Raw genomic sequence first — 25,776 nt, 5'->3', positions numbered from 1 at the left:
AAATACTATGAGTTAGTGATTCATACACATCTTTGAAAATAGTCTCTACAGGATATTGTTCATGTATTAACAATCTATTTTGCGGAATGACAGAAACAATCAAAGACATCAAACGAGCTACTTGACTTGTGATACTTTCATGATTCCTGGTCACTAAGTGAACTTGTTGTAATAAACCCATAAAACTGTAATATGAAAACTGCTACAACTTAGTTTGATTTTGAAAGTATTGAAATGGATGTTGATTTGTTTGAATCACTATTTCCTTATTCATTAATTGATGTTTCCATTGATTAGCACTTTTCCCTGATGCATAAGTTTCCCTTAGATGTATTGGATACTTTGACACTGCTTTAGAAAAGGCTTTGATATGAAAACAAATAGGCTTCCCCCTCGACTTGAAAAGAGGCTTCCAAACCATTTGAAACATGAAATGGTAACACAATATAAGAGAAATTTAACACTAACTTTCCCCAATACTGACCTACATCCCTGTAATTGTTAACTTCCAAAGTTGGACTGAATTGATTCATTTTGACATTAGGAAGAGGAGATTTAGGCACAAATTGTAATTCATATTGTATTCCCTTCTTATGAGTAATATGTTTGGTTTCTTTAAATAGAACTGGAAAAGTTTCTACCTCTTTGATCAAACTATCTTTACGTTGAGACGCATAACTTGAACAAATATCAGGTTGATTCTTACCTTTACACACATGCTTACAAATCTTTTATTTGAACTTATTAATCACTTCATCTGATTAGCAATAATTTTCAAGTGATTTTTGTTTCGATGTGCCCTGACAATAAATTCAACCCCATATTTCTTAAGGTGATATTTATGCTCTCTTCTATAAAATACTGCATCACGATCATAAAGATAAGGACTTTCTAAGACAACTCCACATATGTCTACTAGAAACACATCTAATTCCACTTCATCAATGTAATTAGTTGTAATGGAAAATCTTAATCGACACAATTTGGTGACTTTTATCTGAGTTGATTTATTTAGCCATCCTAAAGGGTAAGGTCTTGGATGATTCTGTGTTTCCAAACCCAAATTGTTAACTAAATATTCAGATATTAGTTTGGCTTGTGATCCACTGTCAAACATTGTATCTATCTTTGTGTGCTTAGAAGTTACCCTTATGTTAAATAATTAAACTCTTTTATCCTCATTTGGAGGATTTATGTTTTATGAAGATGCAATAGTATTAAAACTTGAACCAGTGTCAGAATTTTTACCTGTCGAAACTATGGCAGTTATCCTCCTTTTGTCCCCTGAATTAGAACCTAGATCTTGCTGGACTGCTGCAATTGCCTTATTTTCATCCTTCTCTTTAAGCAACCTTTTGGGCTTAAGTTTTGGATGAAGTTTCCAACACTTAGATTCATCATGACTGATTCTCTAGCAATGAGAACAAGTAGGTCTTTCCTTCTGAGCTGTCATTGATTTCTTTTTCTTCGAATTGTTCTTCCCCTTACTGTCATTGGAATCTTTGATTTCCAAATCTTTGGATTATTGTGGTGAAAACTTGAATGGTTTGCCACTTGATTCAATATATATGGCTTGAACACACACTTCATCAAAATCATCATGATTAAACATCAATAATGTATGCTGCAAATATGAATGTAAATTGCTGATATATTTTAATAAAGTTTCACGTGTATCCAATGAAATACCAAGCGCCAATGCTTTCTTTTTGAACTCCTGAGTAAACTCTTGAACACTCTGTCCTTTACCTTGCTGCAAATGCTACCAATTAATAACATCTTGCTACATGTATCCTAAAGGATAGAATTGTTTCCTAAGAGCTTTTAAAAACTTAGACCATGAAGAGATGACTTTTCCTTTCCACTTTACATCTATTTGAGTTTTACTTTCCCACCAGATTAAAGTTGTTCCCCCCATTCTAAGTGTAGCTAACTAAATTTTCGTTTTATCGTCAGAAATGTTCTGAATATGAAAATACACTTCTAACTACATAATCCAGTTATCTAAATTTTCAGGATGCATTTCACCATCATAAATAGGTAACTCAAATTTTACATCAAGTTTCAAAATAGATATTTTCTTAGGTTTCTTTTCTATTTCAAATTCTGCACTAGAAAAAAGAAGAAAAAGAAGAAGATGATGGAGATGAGGGAGGTGAAGGTGGTTTATCAACCTTGCCTTTACCTTTGTCCTTATTTGATGTCTTTGAAGAAGAAGCTACATCTATCACCTTCTTATGCTCATAGAGTTCTCCCAACATCTGCTGCATAGTCAAGAATTCTTGTTGAAATTGTTCATCACTCATCTTAATTTCTAGATTTTCACCTGCATCAGATCCTATCATGGTCAACTTATGACTAACTCTTCGCTTTCCAATCTCTGAATCAATATTCTTGAGGACTCCTTCTCCAGTTGCCACTTTGGCCTGGTTAACATTCACTGGAAAATTCCACAAACACAACCTGCTCTGATACCAAATTATATGTACTTAAATGATCATATATTAAAACTGAAGTAGAATTGATTATGCCAACAGTGAAATGAATGTTAACTTAAAGTGTTGAAACCGTGAGAACTGCTTGAGAAGAAAGACTTTATGACAAAAGAGAAAACATAAGCAAGATGCAAAACAGAAGTGAAAACTACAAAAACACAGCGATACCAGAAAACAAGATTGATTATGGAGTTCATACCTGATGGACTACGTCTTTGGGTCTGCTTTCAAGATGGGTGACCGCTTTATTAGGATTGATACCGGAGAGGTAGATTACACATAAATTTGACCAAATTGAATGTGCATGCAGAAACTTCTAGTCACTGTCATAAGAAATCTCTCTAAACCATCTTTCCAATGCCTATCATTCCCAATTCCGATTCTAGATGCTCCCGTTACACTGAAAACAAAACAACCTATATCCTCTAGAACCTGCATACAAAATCTAAAAAATCACTCTCTCCCTTCTTCATGAGTAAAGGATGAATTTATAGGCTTAGTAGGTTCATTTAAACTCCTTTGGACTAAACTTGGCATGAATTGGATGAAATTTAGGTTTATGAGTCTCAGTCATATCATGGTTTGAGACCTAGGGATTAGGTTCCATGGTTGTTTAATTAAATATCCAAAAACTCCAACAAAAACCCAATAATAGACCATATAATACACATTCCACTGGTGGCTTACTAACGGCGTGCTATTCAAGCGATTTCCATGTGACAGGCCACCTGCACAAGTTCCCTTCGACGGTTTCAGTTGACAATTATGTTGCGTTCACATGCTCTCGCCGCCACGATATTGTTACCCCGCCTGACCGCGATTTCAATGTCATGGTTAACCTCTGCCTGACTGTTAACTCTTGTTCACATGTCATAACCCGACACAGTAGCTGCTGTAGTCTAAACTGTTAACTCCACCCGTTTACCAATGACACTTTTCCTGCTCACATGACTACAGTCCCCATGGTCTTCTCCCGTGCGGTTTCATTGTAGTTAAGATTGTGGGTTGTATTTATAATGTTTTGAAATGTATTATATAGGCTGAGAGGGGTTTAACCATAGATTTATATGTCTAAGTGTTTATAACTTAGGTTTTTTAACATGGTTTGGAAATGTATCATGGTCCAATGGTTTTGTAGATTAGGATTAATATATTTAAAATACATTTGATTTGTAACGTTTGTTTTTAGGTATGGTTTAGGGTTTAGGATTAATGTATTAGGGTTTTAGGTCTTAGGTTAGGGTTTTTCTTTAGGATTGAAGCTTAGGTTTTACATTAGGTTTATTTTAAAATAACCCATTTACATCCAAATGTCACAAAGTGACATTAGCTACAAGCATCACATGATGACAAACCCGTCGACAACCAAATCCTGCAAAATAAATGACAACCACATGTCAACAACCATATCCTAGTGGAACTAATGACAACCACATGTCGACAACCATTTCAAACCATATCACCATGAAAACCATATACCATCGGACAACTTGAACCATAAACATCACTGTCGAAGCTGACGACACCAGACTGAATGCTGACGACGACACTAAACCTATGAAACTGATCTAATGAGATCCTCCTGAATCATTTGGTATCCAACAAGCCATGTAGCCCACTGCCAGCTCCCTCTAGGAATTTTGAATTTTTTGCTACCAAGCCTCCTGAAGCCTGCGACCGACTCCCTCCAGGAATTGCACAGTTTTTGCTACCAAGGCCCTTGGCTGCCTGGACTGCTTCCCTCTGGAAATTGCGTAGATCTTCTCTCCAGCCAAGCCACATCTCATGGACAATCACTGTTGATATGGATTGTACATCTTAGTCCCCCAGTGACCTCTACGCAATTTTCACCAGCAGTACCCGGAGCTTTCATCCCATCTTGAAACTTGCCTCTCATAGTTTCAAAGCCTTTTCCTCTCTCTCGATTACCTGCATCCAAAAGCGAACGAACATGCAACATGGTAGACTAGGAGGTTTATGGATTTGATGTCATCTCGTCATGAGTGACCGCAGATACAGGTACATGAACAAACATGACGCGAAGAGAAATGGGATGAACAGGGAGAGTACATGGAAAAGGATGTGTTCGCAAATGGACGAACAAACGATGCATGCCAAGTGATGTGTTTGTGAACAGATGACCATGTGAAAATGTGTTCGTGAATGGATGAATGGACGACATGCGTAGATGGACGGATGAGTGAACATGTGAGGAGATATTTTCGCAAATGAATGAACATGTCAAGCATGCCGAAGTACAAGCAAAGGAGCAACGTGCACATTCAACATCAAGCAAAACTAATGACCATTGAGGAATCCACACACTTTTCCATTCGGAGGGGAAGTTGTGATACACTAAGAGGACATCAATCACCCAACGACATTGTAGCCTGACATGCACTCCAGCAGCAGCATGAACATACCAACACTGTCACGTTGAGTTGTGTCGGCCACATCACTACTATGGGCCATACTATTGTCAATCAATGTAATGTAACGTGGAAGTCCAAGAGACCCACTTGTAGTCTGAAAAGTCAAGTAATTTGAAAAGTCATGGAAGTCAAATATTCATGAGGGAATTCGAATAGTCACAAGGGCCAGTTTCACCATTGGCTATAAATACCCCCTCATTTGTACATGCAAAGGCCTTTTTCACCTTGGCTCCTCCCACATAGCCTTGAGAATCTGTAATATTTTATTTGAGGAGCGATTAGTGGCTCCAACGCCCTGCCCACAAGGTTAGTGATGTATGGTGTATTGATGTGTCTTGGAACTTTCTCTTAATTCAGAATCCTAGTCACAGGCCAGCACGTTTTCTCACATGTGTTGTAACTGTTTGTAAGAATTAATCTTGAACACTTGTAATACTTGTTGCTTTAACCTGTGTTAAACAATTGAACTCATTCAGCTATTCTAATACATATATTTATCAAAATTTGTTATGTAAGTTGTTAACATTGTCCTGCTTGTGTTGGTTACCCCCCGGACATTTGACATAACCTTTCACGAAACCTACTATAATGACCGTCTTACTCACGCGGACTGCCCGCTGGGTGTTGTACATGTTATCTTCCTTTGTGTGTTATGACTGTCGCATCCATGTGGATTACTCTTCCAAAAGTTGTGCATGTCCTATTGTGTTATGTGTCTTTAACAGAGTTGGGACTTCTTTCCATCTGACATGAGTCTCACTCCCACCCTCTCTCTTTGCTTTGAAATAACCTTGAAACAAGTAACACTAGCATTCACTAGGTATGCGAACCTCGTTGTTCGAAGATAAAGTAGACCACACTCCCTTGTTGACAAGAAAGAGCTACGGAAAAAAATTAAGATAATGGAAACCAGGACATTATACCATATGGGACTCCTACACCAAGCAGTGTGAAGTATAGTTGGGACTTCATACCGAGGAGATCCCTTGAATGTTGGCGGGTCCAGCACCGTCAACACCTGGATATAGCCTCACTCCTTTCCACACTTGGTTCTGTGAGCAATGTTTGGAAGTAGGTGATTAATTCTTCTTAAATTTCCTCTTGTTGGACAAGTCATTTCCCTTCTATGCCCATGAGGGATAAGATCCGGTTGACCTGTCATTGTTGCAATGTTTTCCTGTGGAAGAACATCATATTGCATTCCCCTTCTATGAGCCACTGAATCATTGATTTTTGTCACCACAAGACTTCCTCCTTCTTCCATATTTTCTCTAGTTCATGAAGGACTTGACCCTCCTATGACACAAGGGTCTATGTCTATCCTTCTAAAATGATTCTTTGTTGGATATCCCGCATTTCAACCTCTTGTGCCCATTTTTCTTTGTGGATATTGCCAAAATCGGAGAGTTTCCAACCTTTTATCCTTTTTTTGAGCTCTTTTAACTTAAGTTGAAAAGTTTCCATATGATTTCACCTGGAGACCAAGATATTTTTCTACCACTCCTCTAACTTTGAAATAAAGTCAAGTCTTTCTAACCAGAAGGCTTCAAAGAAAAAAGGCTTGTTTCATGGTACTATTCGTAGATCTATTTCCAGACAAATGGGCTAGTGGTTTGAGCCGAGATAAGGGAGAATAGAGGACTGAATATAGAGATCTTGTTGAAGAATATCGTCCAAAATGAGGAAGAGGTCCAATTGCAATGCTATCTAGTGCTTACCTCCTCGATGATTTTTCCAAGTCAATTTTCCATTAATAAAGTCTATATCTATTGTAGATCTAATCCAAAGATATTATGATAATAGACTAAACCCAAGAAATAACAAGATAGAAATAGATAGAAATGCTTCTTTATTATCAAAACCCTTACGGTAGGGCAACACCATACATTCACTCCTTAAGGAAGGAGAACACTCCACAAGCCATATGTCTGTTCATACAATAATCCTTCTCTCTCTCCCAAGTGGAGTCTCTAGCCTCTATATAGGCCTCATACATACAATACCATGGGTCATTACCATGATTCCCTCATACCATCAACTAATACCATGGGCCCATTACATTATTATTAACTACTTGTGGTCCATTACATGATGTGGGTTAACCACCTTATTTATTACTATGGCCCATCCCATTATTACATTATTACCTTGGGTACATCCCTTGGTACCCCATATCCCCCCTAGGTATATAACTTTCCACCCCCTAAGCATGTTTCATCCCCGAAACATGAGAAGAACACAAATAATAAGATCTACTCAAAAGAGTAGTCCACTGGTACCATGCACGTGCATCTAGCCATCCAAGAGAAAGGTGAACCCTCGATCTCGCTGGTGCGTCGCTCGCTTGAGATGGAAGTTGGCTGTGGTAGCTCTTCTGTGTGGATGTGTAGTAGGTGGATCTTCGCTCCTCTCGATCTGTCGTGCAGGGGTTGTTATCCATGTGGCTAATTGGTTGCCATCTTGATGGTTGTCTTGTGGGGTGATGTGGGTGATGATATGTTGAAGTTTTAACCCACAATGGCTTTTTCTTTACTTCACCCTGCTGTGGTGCCTGTTGTGGTGTCTTCTTTTTCAATATGATTTCAACCACTGAGCCCTCCTCAAATGTGTCAGCACCTATTACCTTTTCGTCTTCAGCCTCTGTTTGTGTTTGATTGTCGACCATCAACTGCTCATCATCTGATATGTCATTCCCTAGAACATCTTCTACTTCAGCCTCCTTGGACTCTACCTGTTTATTAATGGAAATATCCTGTAATGTAATTTTCTTCTTTTTATACCAGAGCTTCAGGAATTTCTTTTGCACATTAATATTGATAGTACCCACTAATTCCATCCAAGGGTATCCCAAAACAACATCCATGTTATTCATATCTGAAGCATAAAAATCACCATGAAACACATACTTATCCATAGAAAGCTTCAAATTCTTATAAATTTGAACATCCTTATCATCAACCTGTGTATGTTCAATTTGTTTTGCTGGGACTTGCAATTTTTTTGCCAAATTAACACTGATAAAATTATGTTTACAACTAGGATTGATAGAAACAATGATCTTCTCTTTCTGAATCAATCCATGAATCTGCAATAAGGATATACCAGTAGGAATTAACCCTTTATGTGTCTCATTCTCCTTTTTCCTAGCCCGAGACCATTTGTCCAAAAAGACTTTTTCAAATTCTGCATCTGAAATTTTGTTCAACCGCTCGTAGTCAAGTAATAAATTCCATTTTTGAGCCTCACCTCTCATATTAGACAACATTTGAAACTTCCAAAATGTCCCATATGTGGACTTGTATCTTTGTATGCATTCTTCAATAGTAGGACCATCATCTTTTCCTGTAAAATATAGAGTCGTCATGAAGAAAAAATTCACTTGGAGAAAATTTGTAATTGTCACAGTTTCGTCAATATTGCTCAGAATCTCTATTAGAACCTATTTTTGGAAATGGAGCAACCATTCTGCATCTTCTCACGTGTTAGAAATCCTGATTCAGACACTGGAATTACAGATTTGCGCTGCTACTCTCCCGCCGTCACCCAAAATTTCTGTAAGAAGAGCTGATTTTAATTCAGCGATATCTCCCTCATCCGGACTCCGATACGACTATTTTTTTTTTGAAATCATGTGTTTTTTCACAAAGATTCCATATCTACAATTATATTTTTCAGATCTAGTGCCAAGATGTCTAGATCTGCGCCGCAAAATCGCTGCCCTGAAAATTGTCTGCAACCCCACTGATTTTTAGATCAGTGATATCTCCTTCATCCGGACTCTGATTCAACCGATTTTTTTTTTGAAATCGGCTATTTTTTCACAAAGAATACAGATCTGTAATTATATTTTACAGATCTTGCACCAAAATGTACAGATCTGACCTGCAAAGTCGCCGCCCCCGAAACCCTGCAAAAAATAAAAAAAAATCTCCACTTTTGTGCCCAAGAAAGTGCTCTGATACCAATTGTTGTAGATCTAATCCAAAGATATTATGATAATAGACTAAACCCAAGAAATAACAAGATAGAAATACTTCTTTATTATCAAAACCCTTACAGTAGGGCAACACCATACATTCACTCCTTAAGGAAGGAGAACACTCCACAAGCCATATGCCTGTTCATACAATAATCCTTTTCTCTCTCCCAAGTGGAGTCTCTAGCCTCTATATAGGCCTCATACATACAATACCATGGGTCATTACCATGGTTCCCTCATACCATCAACTAATACCATGGGCCCATTACATTATTATTAACTACTTGTGGTCCCTTACATGATGTGGGTTAACCACCTTATTTATTACTATGGCCCATCCCATTATTACATTATTACCTTGGGTACCTCCCTTGGTACCCCATATCCCCCCTAGGTATATAACAATATCAGCAACCTGTAAGTACTGGATAAATTTTTGGAAAGATTGGGAAATAGGATCAATTTTTCGGATTCCAGCTTTCTTTTCTCCAAATATTTGATCATATTGAAGTCACTTGCTAGAATCTAGCTACCCTCTACCAATATTTCCTTTATATTGTGCAAACTCCTAGGGAAATGTGGCTTTCCCCTAGGCGAGTTGGGACATAAAGCCCTGTTAGCTAAGCCTTCACTGTGATGACGATACATTCAAAGTGTCCTACAGGAGAGTTGGGTAAGGGAAACCAACACCCTAATGATATAGATATGGTGTCCCAATGGATCCCTAAACCTCCTGCACTACATTTGGCATCCAATGCCATACAATCCGCCAAGGGCCAGTTTCTTCTCATGATTTCGTTGAACTTCTCTTGCGTAATCTTGGTTTCCTGTAACAAAATGATATATGGTTTTTCTTAATTGATTTGGTCTCAAAGGTACCTCAACTTACCTTTTGATATGAGTAGCCTTAGATTCTAAGAAACTACTTTCATTGAGAAGGGGGAATGGAGCGTTGGTAGTACTCCAGGATGACATTGATTTGTCCTGACTTGACTAAGATCGCCTCGACTTGAGGTAGGAAAAAATATTAGATAAAAGATAATAATTACATTTTACCTAATATTTTCCCCACCTCCTCCCCTCACTCCAACTTACTTTCATAGTTAATCTTATTCATTTTGTTGTAGCAGCTACAACCACCTCCAAAATTTTTCCTTAGCTTTGTTTTGGAGCCTCCCTACCAACCATCTTTAGCAACATGTCTTGCATTGTCAAGTACATAGGCTTCAGCCGAGTTTTAGTGGCTTTCCAGGCTATGCATGTCAACTTGCTTGTCTTCCATCACAGGCTGCCATTCCGGACTTAGGTAATTTTTTGGCTGAGGTATTCCCTCTGAAAATTGTGCAATTCTAGAGGGGAACCAACCTTCCCTCCAGAAATTGTGCAATCTTGCTAGGCTGCCTGCTAGGCTCTAAAATTCTCAATCCAACTAGGTAGCCCTCCCTTAGAAAATTGTGCAATCCAGCCCGACAGTGGGCTTCAACCCAGAAATTGTGTAATTCTAGGAGGCATTGACCTGCTGACCCTAGAAATTGCACAATACCTAAGGGACAACCAGCCCTCCTTAGCCCAGAAACTATGCAAATCAATTTCCCATGCTTGCAGACTGCTGCATGTGCCTTCAAGTTGACCGGTTCCCTTCGGGACTAAGCAATCATGATTTGCATGCATGGGCTGCTTTTCCCAAAATAGAAAAAAGAATCCCTAAATTTTAGGGATCTATTTTTAGCAGCTAGAGGTTACATGCAAAAATCATTTTAGAAACTTCCCTCCAAGTGTCGCTTTTTCCTAGATTTTTGGCATGCGCGTCATAAGCCTCAAGCTTCTTTATTCAGAGCTGCATAGCTCATTCCTCACATCGATCTTGGAGATCTGACATCCCACATCACATATAGGAGTCTTTGGCACATTTAGCTCAGCTTTTTCTAGCTAAGTCTGCTTTTCATGTCATTTGCTGCTTTTCTATCGCTTTTTGTATTTCGCTTTGAATGAATGTTGTCTGCTTGGTTTTGTTGAATGCCTACTTTTGTTTTAATGTATGTTAGCTTGTAGAAGCATTTTTTCAGTTTTTATTTGCATATCACTGTTGTCGCATGCATGACACTATTTTTCACTAATGATCGCCATTGTGGTGACTCGTTTCACACACATGCATTCGTTCCCATTTTCTAAATCTTGCATTCATTGTTTTCATGCATGATAATTCACTCTTGCTTACACTCAGTCTTGCCATGCATCCAAAGGCTTTCATGTTTTCAGTTGCACGTTGGAGGGTCTGGGCTGCCTTGGCCCGGAAATTTCCTTGCCTGGACAAAAATGTGCATTTCTTGATGTGAAGGCTCTGCCTTCCCTCAGGAAATTAGGAAAAAATAGCTAGCAATGACCTTCAGGATTTCATTGTGCAATTCTGGGAGGTAGTGCCCTGCTGACCCAGAAAATTGCGCAATGCAATCTCTGGGCTTGCATGCCCTTGCTGACTAAAATTGTGCATTACACAGTTTCAGTCATCAGTAGGTAGGCTGGACTGTGTATTTCGTAGTTCCAGCAGTCACTCAGCCTCCTGAGAGCCCAGATTGTGCCTTGTATAGTTTTGGTAGTCAATGTCCCAACCTACCAGTGAAAATTGTGCAATCTTTATTGCTAGTCACCCATGTGTGTTGCATGTCAGTCCTCATATTTTTTTTGGTTTTCAGCTGACGGATAGTTTGACATGAGTGTTGCTATGTCTCCAGGTATAGCAGGTGTTCATCCGTCTCTCAACAATATAAGTAAAATAGAGAGCAGGGTCAAAGGACACCGATGGAAGTGCAATTGGAGATGTAGTTGCACAAGTGTCTATGAGCTTGCCTGTTCATTGAGACCCCAAGTTGTTCATAGAAAAATACATCAAGATAAAATGGAAGGACACAATGATACATTCTCAGGCACATTTGATGAAGATTTGGAAGACCGTAGGGTCTATGTCAACATCCACAAGTCTGGCTTGTACCGGATTGCATGTAGATATCCTACATTTCCATGTGTGGACATGATACATTGGATTGTCTCGCACACTGATCCTGAGACGATGATGTTGATTAATGTTAGCAGGAAATAGATTTCTACCTTCAGGGCGAAGGACTATCAAAAGATGTATCACTTACCATCACTGGTGATCACAATGGAGAAACCCTTAAGCAGACCCAAGAGTGCAAACTCCAAAGCTATCTTGAAGAGTTGGGTGAAAGAGCTAGCCAAGTTCAGGATAAGACCCAACCTGGTTTACAAGACGAAGATACTGTGGAAGGCATACCAGTACTTGTTCATATTTTCATGCTGCTTATACGACCAAGAGAGCACAAAGACCTTCCCATAGAGATGGGTGATGGCGTTGGACCAACTGGCCAGTGAAGGAAGGCCATGCAACTGGTCCAACATGTTGGCTCTCAGGTTGAAGGAACAGGTGACAGAAGCCTGATTTTTGACCAAAGGTCAACAAGCAAAGATATACATGTCCGCTTACATTTTGGATGCAATCTGTGCCCATCAATAATTCCCAAGCTTGAAGTGGGCATGGAAACCTTTAGAAACCTTAGTCCACACTTATTGCAGATTGTTCTCCGAATGCAACTTCTGCGAAGTCATCACACAATTGTCAGACCACTTTGTCACCCCGATATACAAAATGATATTTGAGCAGGATCCACCTTGCATGTCGCAGGTAGCGATGGAGGCATTAATCGACATAGCAAATTGGTATGCCTCACCCCTTGGCAACTTCATACGAATGTACATCGTAGAGAAGCCTCCGCATGTTTTACTGAAGTTTTCCATGGACAAGATCATCATGCAAGAAGTCTCGTATCACATCTCGACAGGGTTGTTAGATAGACTGCACAGGAAGAAGAAGGCACCTTGGACTGCTCTTCCTTTACAGATCGGGTTGTACGAGACACAGAATCTCAAGCATGCTGATGTTGAGATGAAGGAGTTCAAAAGATTCACTTTCGGCACCATATTTTTCAATCCGTATGATTCGCATTTCTTTGTAAAGGACCACTGTGTGAGAGCGAAATTTCCTTGGATCCATGGGGCATGTCATTGGCCTGAGGAAGACCCATGGAGATATTGTCACAGCTTCTCCAGGCTTAATGTATTGGTCAACATAGCTGTAGAATAGTTAGCAAAGCAGCGCAAAGTAGCATCTCAGAAAGCACCATCATCAACAACAGCAGAGGGTAGTAGACCTACACATGACAAAGGCAAGAGAAAGGTTGTCAACATTGTACAGGCAGAAAAGCCGCAAGTTCAAGGCAGATCCACTTGTGATGAAAGAGACTTTGGAGACTGAGGCTAAGAGGCGACAACATGACAGGAGGAACGCACAAAGGCAAGGAGAGAAATGGAGGATGGAGGAGATAGAAAAGGAGTTGCAAGAGTTGAAGTAGCAACTATGGGAAGAACAAGAGTTGCACCGAAGAGAGAAGCAAGCATAGCAGGGATATACACAGTAGGAGGCTCAACATGTATAGATTGAAGAAACTGCGCCCATATAGGTTATAGACTCACCCGAGTAGGTGGTACAGAGTAGACAGGGTGAGAAGTTGCAGGAGAAGGACTTAGCTCAAGAGATTGAATAGATGCTAGAGCAGATGGATACATATGTGGTATAGCCAGAGTCCGAACAGGATATTCACCTCATGCCTCATAATTGAGAGGTCACCCCACTAGCTTCACCAGATCTGGAAGAAGAGCAAGTACCAAGCGATCAAGGAGACATAGATATCATTGAAGACAGTATGGAAGTGGGGATTCACAACATATCTTTCGAAAAGTCGTAGTACAGAGTTGTGCAATCGCGTAGAGTGCCTACTCCGGATGTACAAATATATCCTACACAGTTTGAATAACAAGTGATTGTATATGATGTGTGAAAGTATCCAACAACATTGGATGATGCTACCATAGCATATGCCGAGGCCACCAGATCGAGTGTCTGATTCTTGATAGTGTTATCTCAAAATGAGGCCCTGATAGGCTGATGTGATCAGGAAGACTTTAAGTAACTATTTCAAACCTACTTTAGGCTGAGGCTTAGCCTCCCCAACCTGAGAGGGCTCTCTCAAAGGATTAATGATCTTTGATTATGATAAAGATGGCTAACTCTTGTGAAATAAATGTAAAATGTGAGTGGTGGAAACACAATTAGAAACTATCCATTAGGCTTATGGAGTCAACATGATTTCAGTATAACAATGTTATCAACCTTACATAGAAGTCAGGGCATTCAGGATTCAACACATTTAGAACATACCAGAAACATATAGGACCACACAGTTTATGAATGTATACAGGAAATTAGAGCACCATGAGTGAGTTCTAAGTGATTACACATTCATACCACAACAAATATTGGGAAAAGAACAATACAACACATTCTGAACATCAAATCCCTCCTGAGTCCTGAGAAGCAGAGGCAATCTTGTATTACTGAAAAAGAGTCTTTACATAAAGCCAAATATCAGAGCTTTTCTGAATAATTTTCCAACCCCTCATACATTGCCCTCTCTCCTATATATAGAATTCTTTTCCAAGGCTGAGATTCCTCCTCCAACATGAGGGGAACTCGAATTATACTTCATATGACACCTATTCAAACATTAACTACCTATTAAATGTAACAAACTGCTAACTGGACTTTTTAGAAACCTAAGGCAATTATGAGTCTAACTCCATATCATGCTAATAACAACATTAATTACAATCAATTCTCGTTCTTTGACAAGTGGTCTCTTTTAATTTAGCTGTGGTGGATGTTTGTAGCTGCCTGCTGGTCCTTGATGTCACATCTCTCAATTGCTCTTGAAAAGTAGGAAATTGCCCTTGTTTATCTGCTTTTGGTTTTCCTCAAAAATATTCGAAACCAATGAACCATGCCCTTCTTATTTGATTATACAAAAATGTATTAGAGTGCCACTTCCTTTATGTGTTGTAGACCTTTCCCATGTGTGAATACAAGACCTCCTCCAAGATTTCTGACATATCATGAACTGTAGTAACTGTGATCACTTTATAACAAAAATTTTAGAGTTCAAATATATGTTTCCTCCACCTGTTTCTTCCCTTGTTGAATGTTGACACCTGTTACATGATCCTTTGAAGAGATTCCTTTTTCAAAAATTTCCCCTCAGTCCCTCAAAATTGGTTGATTGAGTTTTAATTATGTAGCTACAGCAATTTCGTAGCGCGCTACAAAACTGTTGTGCATTAGGCATCATCTTCAGCAGTTTTTAAATTCAAAAGTCCTTCAAGCTTTTAGCATTCAGCATCAGTTATACAACATGAATTTATATTGAGATATGTCAAAGCAACAAGACTTCGAGAAATTTGTAGTTGGTGGCAGAAAATGGGGTGATGTGAAGATTGGCTTCTTGGCATCATAAAAACAGAACTTTGGAACCTGAGCTCCAAGAGCCAAATTTGCACCAAAAAAATGATTTGATTGTTCCTATGTCCTCCCAGTAATCATTAAAAATATATGCCTGTATATTGCATTCTTTTGTTGATGTAGGAATAATTTCTGATCCAAAATCATTGCATTCTTTTGTTGATGTAGGAATAATTTCTGATCCAAAATCATTGGCAGTTGGGTATCTAAACCTGAGAAGCTTGAGAAGAATGTCTATCTTGAAGACATACACACCCATTGATGCAATGTATGGTTTTTTGTCAGCCTCATTGGGTGAAAAATCAAGCACTGTTGTGTCCACTTTCATAGCTTTTAGATCAGCCCCCTTTGGCTTCTCATTGAAATAGAGCACACGCCCTCTATCATCAATTTTCACGAGACCAAAATCTGAAGCACGACTGTCATCCATCGAGACACATGAAATTGTGATATCAGCCTACTTATCAATGTGTTTCTGTATAAAGTCCATATAGTTTATACGGTAGAGATGGTCACGTGACAAAATAATAACATGTTCTATATGCCTATTCCTCGGATCCCCAAAAAAAACACATAAATTGCCTCACAACATCTGTTGTGCCCTGAAACCAATTCATCCCATCTTCATCTAGAGTCTGAGTGGCTACTAGAACCTCCACAAAGCCATCACCGAAGTTCACACCATTTCCAAAACCATATGCCTTGGAAATGTGACGATTTAGAGACTGAGAATTAAACTGTGTTAAGATGAATATCTTATTGATCCCACTGTTCATGCAATTGCTCATTGGTGCATCAATGAGTCTGTATGCACCTCCAACTGGTACTGTCGGTTTGGCTCTTCTTCCTGTAAGAGGAAAAAGCCATGTTCCTGCTCCACCGCCTAGTATGATAGCAAGTACTGTTTTAGGGTCTGCAGAAGGCTTCTCAGGCATTGCCAGTGTTTGAAATCGTAACATTCTTTCCAATCCTTGCATTTTTGTCAATGATACAATTCCTTATTTTTGTGTTCTTTCCAATTCCAATAGGTACTTTCCCTTCTGCTAGGAGTGCTGCAATCTCAGCCTCTGTATCATAATAGTCGGCGCCAATCATCATGGTATCCTTTAATTCAACTCCAAATTCCAGATGTGAATGAATTCCAACAATGGAATGCTCTATATTGCATTTCTGAAGAAAAAATCCATGTGAAACTATTGAATCCAGTACCTGGCATTTATCTATTATTTCCCCGATTGCTCTGATACCATTTCGGAAAGCCTCTGGAGTTGCTCGTCCATCAGCTGAAGCTGAAGGCGCAAAATTGTAACATGGTACAAAAGCCAATAGAGAACCAGAGACATTACTATAAGCAGAGCATTCCTCTCGTTTTTCATCACTGATTTTTGGTGTTGAAGATGTTCTGCGGGATTGCAAAGGGGGCCCTCACAAACAAGGCGTACCTCGAATTTCCAGTAGATATCCATCAACAGAAATAGGCAGAAGGGCACCATAGTAAACAATGGCTTCAACGCACTCTGGGCCACCGTATTGAGGCCCTTTCCCAAGCGGTCCAATCCGGGCATTGTTAAATTAATAATATTATGGCCTCTGCTACTGCAGTGTACCCTAAAACAATCCATTCCAGTGCTATATATCAATAAGGAGATTGATTTCATCACCAACTACAATAAAATCTCCACGAGATTGAACATATAGTGCAAGAATATGACCATGATGGCCACATTCAGACTACAACTCTCTTGAACCATCATCACGGAGCTCCCATTTGTATAACTGAATCTTTTGATTGATGCCAGGAAGCAACTTTCCATTAAATGCATTCAGATTGTAAACAGAACCCTTTGTCTCCTTCTCAGTAACAACTGCAAACATGTGCCAGTACCAAGACACCTAACGACCTAAAACACAACGGATTCTGATAAATATGACAGCTGGGTGAGATTTTCTATGGATCAACACGAATTCCCGATTTCGTAGCGCAGTTAGTGCAAAATCGGTGTTTTGCGCTACGAAATCACCTAGACCGGGTTTCTGCGCTATGAACTTTGAAATGAGTTTTGACATATGATATTCATGTGAGATATGAGACCAATGATAGACTAAAACAGAGAATTGACCCCATTTTACATACTAACAAGACTCTAAAACAAGATGAAAAGACTAGACCCAAAACTAACACCAACCCTTTGACAAATTTAAAAAATTGATGTTCAGAATTTAAAATATTTTTTCTTGAGTGATAACATATAGCATAGAACGAGCGCATGGCCAAGGAGTTACAAGTGACCAAGTAGGGAGGAGAGTAGGTTACAACATTCGCCAAAGCAGAGTTGAAGAGAGCGATACTGGATGAAGTATCGTCCCTCGAAAAAATCATGTGGATGTTGTATTCCCAATTCATTACCATGCATAAGGGAGTTGTCCATATTAACGGTTGGCAACAGCGCTATGCCAGGAGAGTATACATCTTGCCAAATTTGCACAATGTTGTTGACCACATGTAGACATGGATAATGAGATACAGAGGAGCTCCATTTAATTTTCGAAAGATGATGAAGCCGAAGGCGGTAGAGTTGAAGGCACGCATCTGGAGCCAGATCTAGAACTATGAGGAACTCCCACATCTCATCACTAGTTTGTAGGCTTCACATGCACAGGTGTTTAGAAGCATGGATGTCATTGTGTGCATGCATGCGATCCCATATATTAGCACAGTCACCGAGGAAAAATAAAAGAACCAAGTCCAAATGGAGCTAGACATGTACTTTGATGAGTTGATGCGTGTAGCCACTAGTGTAGACTTGGAGATCAATGCGGACACTATGCATCAGTATATTGCTGGTCTGGCTACACTGAAGATTATGATGTGCATGTTATAAAACAAATTGGATAGAGGTGCCAAATCAGTGTACCCAGATGCAACAGAGGCAAGAGTTCACTTTTAGGAGGATGTCACCATTGAGTATGCAGACACCATCACAGACTACCAAGTTTGGCATCAGTGCGCCACCATCAATCACGATGAAGATGTTGAAGAGTTGGTCTTCCCATAGTTTTTTGAGTCTTAGTAGTGTCTTGCATGGCTTGCTCAAGCCTATTTTGTCTCACATGGGTACATGTGCAGATTTTAATGTAACATCTTGTAAAAGTGAAATACCAAGTGTCGATGGTCAATTGTAACAATCATGTACTAGTTGAAGAGTCATGAGGGTAGGTAAAGAGACACAAAGGGGAATGTCAAGGGTCACCCCACCCTTTTCCATTTATAGAACCTCATAACTCATTGTAGAGGCTTTTGGGAGCCAAGCTTCCTGTAGGTGTATCTTAGAGAAAGCTTGGAGTATATTGTAATGAGCCTTGGCTTCTCCATAGTGCAGACCTAGTATATCTCTTTGGAGGAGCAGGCAGCAGTGACTATAACGTTTCCTTGTCGGGACTAGTAGTTGGACATGGTTGTATGTATGATTGGAACTTTCACTTTCTTAATATAATAGAGCCAACACATTTCATGCATATGTTGTTATTGTATTTTAGTTGTCTTGGTTACTCTAATGATATATGTATATGTTTTCTTACGCATGTATGTATGGACTTTTCTATATATGTATGTATGAATCTTATTGAGATGTTTTATTGGTTTAACTGTCACTTTGTATCATTGGTTCATCTGCCTTCCATCTTGTGATGTATCTTTTCTCATGTGTTCCCTTCCAATCCGCGTGTTTCCACAGGTTTCCAAGGGGCACACTTATTCCACTATCCATGTGTCAGAACCCTTCATGCACCTTCGTTGGCTTGTTGTGCTGGTCATACGCTTGCTACAAAAAATGACATCATGCTTGCCTCTGCTCGCAACCGTAGTTAAGGCACATTGTATGACCCACTGTTGGGACTCCTACACCAAACAGTTTGAGGTCTAGTTGGGACTTCTTACTCGGGAGATCCCTTGACATGTTGGTGGTTCCAACACCGTCAACGCATTTCTAAACATACCATCCTCGTTTCATCAGAGCTTTATAGAATCAATATTACATATAAATTAAGAGAATATATTATAAATATTATATTAAAGTGATTATCATAGAATTTATTAGAATTAAGAAGCCCGTGCAATCTTGCTTAACCCTACTCCTCTTCAAAAAACCCTCCTAAATCACCGAATAACCTCTAGGAGCGTGAGGAGAAAGTCAGGTCATTTTTAGCAAGCCACATGCATCTACAAACCCCATCCCTCTCTTTGCTCACCACAATCACATGGGAAACGAAGAAGTTGACTCTAGATCTTTTCCATTCAGTAGTTGCATCAAACAATGAAAAAATACTCACATTCTCATGGAAAATGTAGGGATACACAATAACATAAATCCACTCTCATAAATTATATACTATTCTCTTCCATATTCTCGGTCTTTCCAATGAATCAAATTTATAATATTGGATGGTAGATTTTATTAAAAACGTCTGAATCACCTTAAACGAAGCCCCAACACTACAACAATTCAAACTTTGGTTTTGAACTACTCACATGCTACTCTTAACCAAGGAAATGAAAACCCTTGAGAGGATTTTTTATATATTCTCTCATCTTATGCCTCTTGCTAATGCATACAATCTAATTTTGCAGGCTTGGTCTGCTACTTGTTGGCATAAAATTTAAACATCAGATACACAGGGTTCAACCTGAGGTTGCTAATAAAAGATGTCATCATATTCTATCTTATCGCCAACATTTTCACTCCTCTTTTAAAAAAAAAGAGTGTCTCACTTGAGGTGTGCTCGAACAATGAGAGGTAAGGGATATAGAATAGCGATGAAGAAGTTTTAAGCATTATACATCCTTTCTAAACATTCCAATAACCAACACAATAGAGACGACATACAAATTATGTAGGTTTTAACCCTGTATATAAATTACTTGCAAAATAATTATTCAAATAGAAAAATAAACAATGGTGAGAACAAAAAACAAATATACACAGATATTTTCCCATGGATCCCAAAACCAGGACTACTAGATTGATTTTTTTTCATTATATTCCTTTCAATGTTACAATACATATATATACATGTTGAAGAATTCATAAACCTCAATCTATTATCCCTAGATTAGAACATAACTGTAGTTCCCTTAACTCGATCTACAAAATACCATGACATAAAACCATCATGCCCAAAGTCATGTGCAAAACCCATGCACAAAACCATGGGTAGGTCTGCTCCCCATCCTTGGGTCTGCATAAAAAAAAATAAAAAATTCTTGGCGCATTTCCCTAGACCTGATGCACGAGGACTACAACCCCCCTGTAAACCCCCTAACAGTGGGGGCTTTTGCCCCCCTGTGACCCCCCCATTGAACCCAACGCAACATACAATGTGTGGGGCTAGCCGTGGAAAGAATATAGCACATACCCGACATTCTCCCACTTATTTTTTTCTTTCCACATAGGGGGTCACAGGAGATATTTGTCATTGGTCCAACCTTGCAACACCCATTGTTTATCTACACTAAGGAAACTTCTCAGTGCTCACAGACTTCATCAACGCATCTGCAACATTCTTCAAAGTGTCCACCTTTACCAAAAACACCTTTTTGTCCTCAACCATATCCCTCACAAAGTGATACTTAACATCAATTTGATTTTTCTTTGAATGATAAGTATGGTTATTTGCCAAGAAAATTGCACTTTGGTTGTCAAAGTCTATCCTTATCACTTGCTTCACGAACCCCATAATTGAACACAATCTCTGAAACCAAACTTCTTCCTTCCTTGCATGATTGGCTCCCAAGTATTAACCTCTGTAGTTGAAAGTGCCACTACACACTACCTCTTATTCATTCAACTAAATTCTCCTCCAAATAGGTTAAACACATACCCACTTGTATAATTTTTTTGTTCCAGATCTCTAGCCCAGTCTACATAAAAAAATTCATGAATGTACAAAACTTTGTCCAATCTTGATCTTCGTTGCTAGCAAAAACCATGACCACTAATGCCACGAAAATACATGAAAAGCTGCTTCACTGTTGTCCAATGCTCTTTCCTTGGATTCGACATAAACCTCCTCAATAGTCCCACTGCATCTACAATATTTGATTTGGTGCATACCATTACATACATCAGGTTACTAGTTGCACTCACATATGGAACATGAGACATGTCCTGTTCCTCTTCATGTGTCTTAGGACACTGTTCAACATATAACTTTACACCTACAGGAATAATAACCTTCACCAGTTTACTATCTTACATATTAAACCTACAATATTGTATTGACATACTTCCTATGGTTCAATCAGAGCTTCCACTCTTCTCGATCTCTTTTAGTTTCCATACCCAAAATATAGTTTGTAGCACCAAGATCCTGTCGTGCTATACAACAACCCCCCCATTTCAATTTTTAAATCTTAGTCTTATAATGCCAAATAAGAAATGGGTCCCCTTTAGAATATGAGTAAAAGCAATAAAAATTTCAAGTAAAATAAAATAAAAGTCATATAAAAAATTGCTTTATGAGTATCTAGGACTGCTCGTCGCAAATTGAAATTCTTTAGAACCCATGAACATCCATTTAGAAAAGTGCGATGCGATTAGAGTCATAATAAAACCCTCATCGCAAAGTTTTATCAAAGTAAGCCATTTATAAATACGATGTGATAAAACTATTGCGTCGCGCACATCATATATCCCAAGGGATGACTTATAACGTTTCATTGAAATCTTGCGATGCGATAAGGCTATCGCAATCACATATCGTTGATTCATAGGGAAGCATCTGAAAAACTCCATTGAAATCTTCCGATGCGATTTAATTATCGCATATCGCACTCTCGATAAAATCAAGTTATAAAATACTATGAATACATGTGGTATAGGGATAAATCGATTATAAAGAAATAGCGTGATTTGCCAAGTTTGAAACCTGTTGTCTTCACATGCCAGCTCAGCACTCATCGCAATTGCAACTATGCAAACATACATTTTGAGTGTGGTGCTTTTAACTCCCGATTTGCGATACTTGATTATTACACAAATATTAAAATAATACAATCGCAAATCGCAAATTGAAGAGTCACGAAACCTATTCTAAAAAGGGTCGTTACAAAACTTGTGATGCGACAAATGGCTTCAACAATAAAGTTTCACGTTGGAAGTTACAGTAAAATATTAAAGAGAAATTATGGTTAATTCCTTTAAGGATTTCATCCGTGGTAGCTATGTACAATATAATATCTTTGGCATCTAATGCGCGTAATTGCTTTTGGTCTGTAATTTGTGTATTATCTCCTCTCAAGTTTTTCGACTGTTATGCTCTTCTTCCTCATTTTGCAGAGTTGATCCAGAATCGCACAGTTGGGCAAGATGTCTAAGAAATCTCAAAAGGCAAAGGTCCCCATTACAGTGGAAGAAGGACTAGAAAAATTGGTGTTAATTGTATATACTACCTGTCAAGGCCTTGGTAAAATCTTGTGGGAAGGCATATATGCTTTACTTGAAGCAGAAAATCCAATGGAGATAGAAGAAGAAGCAACAATTGATGGAACTAATCGAACAGAGCACGCTCAATGATTTGGCCAGCTCTTCCTCCATAGAATAGTAGCCCAAGCAAAAGTTTTACCATATAATGGTCTAGTGAGATGGGTAATCGAAAGTATTAATATCACATATAGAGCTTTCTTTACAGTCGATGGGAGGATGTTCGGGACATTCAAACCTTAAGATGTCAAGAAAATGTAGCACTTGCCGAATCCCCAGCGACACTACAACAAATCATTCTTGGAAGCTTTTGCTAAGGAGAATGACATAGAGTCGGACCCTATCAAACAGTGGAGACATTTTCCGAACAAGCATAAACATGAATCCTCTGGTATGTACTCTGTGGACTCCTTAACATCTCTGTATTGTTATGCTAATTGTCACGTGGAATGAGTCGATCTTGCGGACAAGATAGACCTTCCAAGAATCTAAAGAAGACCTAATGACAAGAAAACCAACTAGATACTATCTTTCTCTAAATATGCTTCGATAAACAATAGCAAACAAGTGTTTTTAGGGCCTACCTTTGGTCCAACGCAAGCTTGTGGATGCCCTCATCCCTTTGATCCAAATGAGCTCCTTTTCGCGAATCTGCAAACACAAACAAGGCAAACAAATTAAATAGCACCTGAAAAACCAATTGCATAAAACATATTTAACATAAAAGTCAAGGAGTCCATGAAACAAATAACATAAGATACTTGTTGAGAAAAATGAGTTTGATTGTATTAGTTCAAAAGAAGAAGAACTTTACAACCTTTGCTTTGATGCTGTACAAGCTCCTCCCAGGGTCCAACAAGATGTCTCCTCTACTCTGACAAGTTTCACTCACTGTCCAATGGAACCAAGAGGTATGTGATCTCTCCTCTCAAGCTCAACCAAAGAGTCTTAATTTCACCAGCATTTACCCTCAAAATGTTCAGCTTCTAACCTCTCTAGTCCTCACCCCAATGCCTGTATTTATAGTGTAATGGAGGGAAGTTACTAGGTCCTCCTTCAAAGGGATAAATCCCTCCTTCAAAGGGATAGCTCCTTCAGTCAAGGGATTAGCTCCTTCTCTTTTGGGATGCATGAACCACCTCAGAGCGAACAATCCACGTCAAAATTCCTTCTAGAAAACTCTAGAATTAACCCAAAGTGAGTTTTTTAAGATAAAACTTGCGCCTTTTGACTTTCACAGGGGTCCGCACCTACACCATTAGGGACAGAGCGGGTAGGTACGCAGCTTTTGTACACAGAAGGTGCGGGATTGCAGTTGACCATGAGAGAAAGTGCGGAACCAGAGTTACATTGATTTTTGATGTCTTTCTCCCATTTCCAAAGCTTGATTTGAAGAGCTGAGGTCTTAGACTTGCTTAGGAGGACAGTACAAGTGATGATAGACCCATACTGACTGCAAATAATCATGGTGACAATATTTTAGTGTAACAGATTTCCCCCTAAAGTGCGAAGTCTGTAGTAGATGAGGATTTCATTTATCATATAGGAAGAGTGAAGCACTTTATCATTTCGAGGATCATCTTGTGGAGAGCCCAGTCGGAACCTGTAAAAACATTCAATGCAAGATATATATATGAGATCATATCATCGCTGAGGTAGGCATTCCCATACTCAAATCAAAACTAACTAGAAAACTATCTACTGCTCTGATAATAGAATGATCTTGTTAAACATCACAAGTATGGACTCATGTGAACACAGTATGGACGCAACCATCTGTTTATGAATATTCCACAATACAATGAATACAAAATTCCTCGCAGCCTGGATGGTAGAAACTAGATCCAGGGTCTTCATTTCTACTTCCCAAAAAAGTACGATTCTATCCATGCAAATAAATGTGTTGATGTCGAACATGGTAGAAACCACTTGATTACAAGTCAATGATGTAAACTGTTAACAAGTGTGAGAGAAACCACCAGTGATGTCAATGGCTCTCAAAGTACCCAGTACAATCCATGAGATGTGAGTAAATGTGTTGAAGTCGAACATATCACGGAATCCTTCGATCGAAAGTCAATGATGTAAACTGTTGTCAAAGGCGAGAAACCTGCCATTGAGGCATGCAGATCTCAAGGTACTGACGATTTCTAGATTATCTTTCTAGATAATGAGCTGATGTCGATAGAAAGAGATCCGTCGTAGGCAAGCCCACAACACGAAATCATAGATCAAGTTGAAGAAATTTAGTTGCAAGGGCTGACTCAGGGATGGTCAAGATGGATGACAGATATTTTGCAGATGAATGGCTTATTGGCAGTGATCTCTTGAACACATAACGACACGACAGATGGCTTGGTAACAATTGACCCAAAGTTAATACCCAGAAACTGGCTGAAGACTTTCAATGTAGTTTGACCAACTTTTAGGCAAAGGTTTTCCCAACCCAGTTGAATGAAAGTGTCGTGTTCAAGAGTGATTACAAAGTATGACAAACAAATTCATTTTCCTCTCTTTTCCCCCACCATTTCTGGCAAGTACCTCTTTATTTTTGACAAGCTTGAGGAGGATAACATTTTCTTGATTATAAGCTCATCCTTCGGATGAGTCCAACTTATTTTAAATTCGAACCCTAAGATGGAGTGGTTCGTTCCTATTTGTAATTGAACAGGTCCTTTACTATGAAATTTTAACGAGTCCAATATAGGAGAAACTCAACATTTTTCAATTTTAGAGAGTCTGAAAAAATGTAAGAAGACTCCAGGGTTGACCTTTTTCGTAAATTTGTGTCTCCCAAGCCCGAAAAAGTATAAAATAATACTTGAGAGAACCGCTTGATCTTTTACGACCAATGAGTACTTTTCGTTATTAGTGTCACTGATCCGAAAAAGTAAAAAAGTGATCAACGACACGTCGTTTTATAACCAATATCGAATTTGAAACGAAAAAAATCCAACAATCTTTT

General features: G+C 38.9%; 1 protein-coding gene and 1 pseudogene across 1 annotated transcript; both read right to left on the bottom strand.

The window, feature by feature from the left end:
- Window positions 1–15,213: 15,213 nt before the first annotated feature.
- Window positions 15,214–16,310, bottom strand: LOC149173311 (glucose-1-phosphate adenylyltransferase large subunit 2, chloroplastic pseudogene; annotated as a pseudogene).
- A 246-nt stretch (window positions 16,311–16,556) lies between these two features.
- LOC149173310 (uncharacterized) lies at window positions 16,557–16,898 on the bottom strand. The gene has a single exon (XM_089426653.1). It carries the CDS (start codon window positions 16,896–16,898, stop codon window positions 16,557–16,559), a length of 342 nt encoding a protein of 113 aa, XP_089282779.1.
- Window positions 16,899–25,776: the final 8,878 nt, after the last annotated feature.

The sequence above is a fragment of the Pinus tabuliformis genome, chromosome 4_2 (assembly GCF_031772625.1).
Source record: "Pinus tabuliformis cultivar Carrire ecotype Pingquan chromosome 4_2, CPIR1, whole genome shotgun sequence".
Classification (NCBI taxonomy): domain Eukaryota; kingdom Viridiplantae; phylum Streptophyta; class Pinopsida; order Pinales; family Pinaceae; genus Pinus; species Pinus tabuliformis.
Note: the sequence above shows the minus strand (reverse complement) of the source record. Positions and strands in the feature narration are given on the sequence as shown.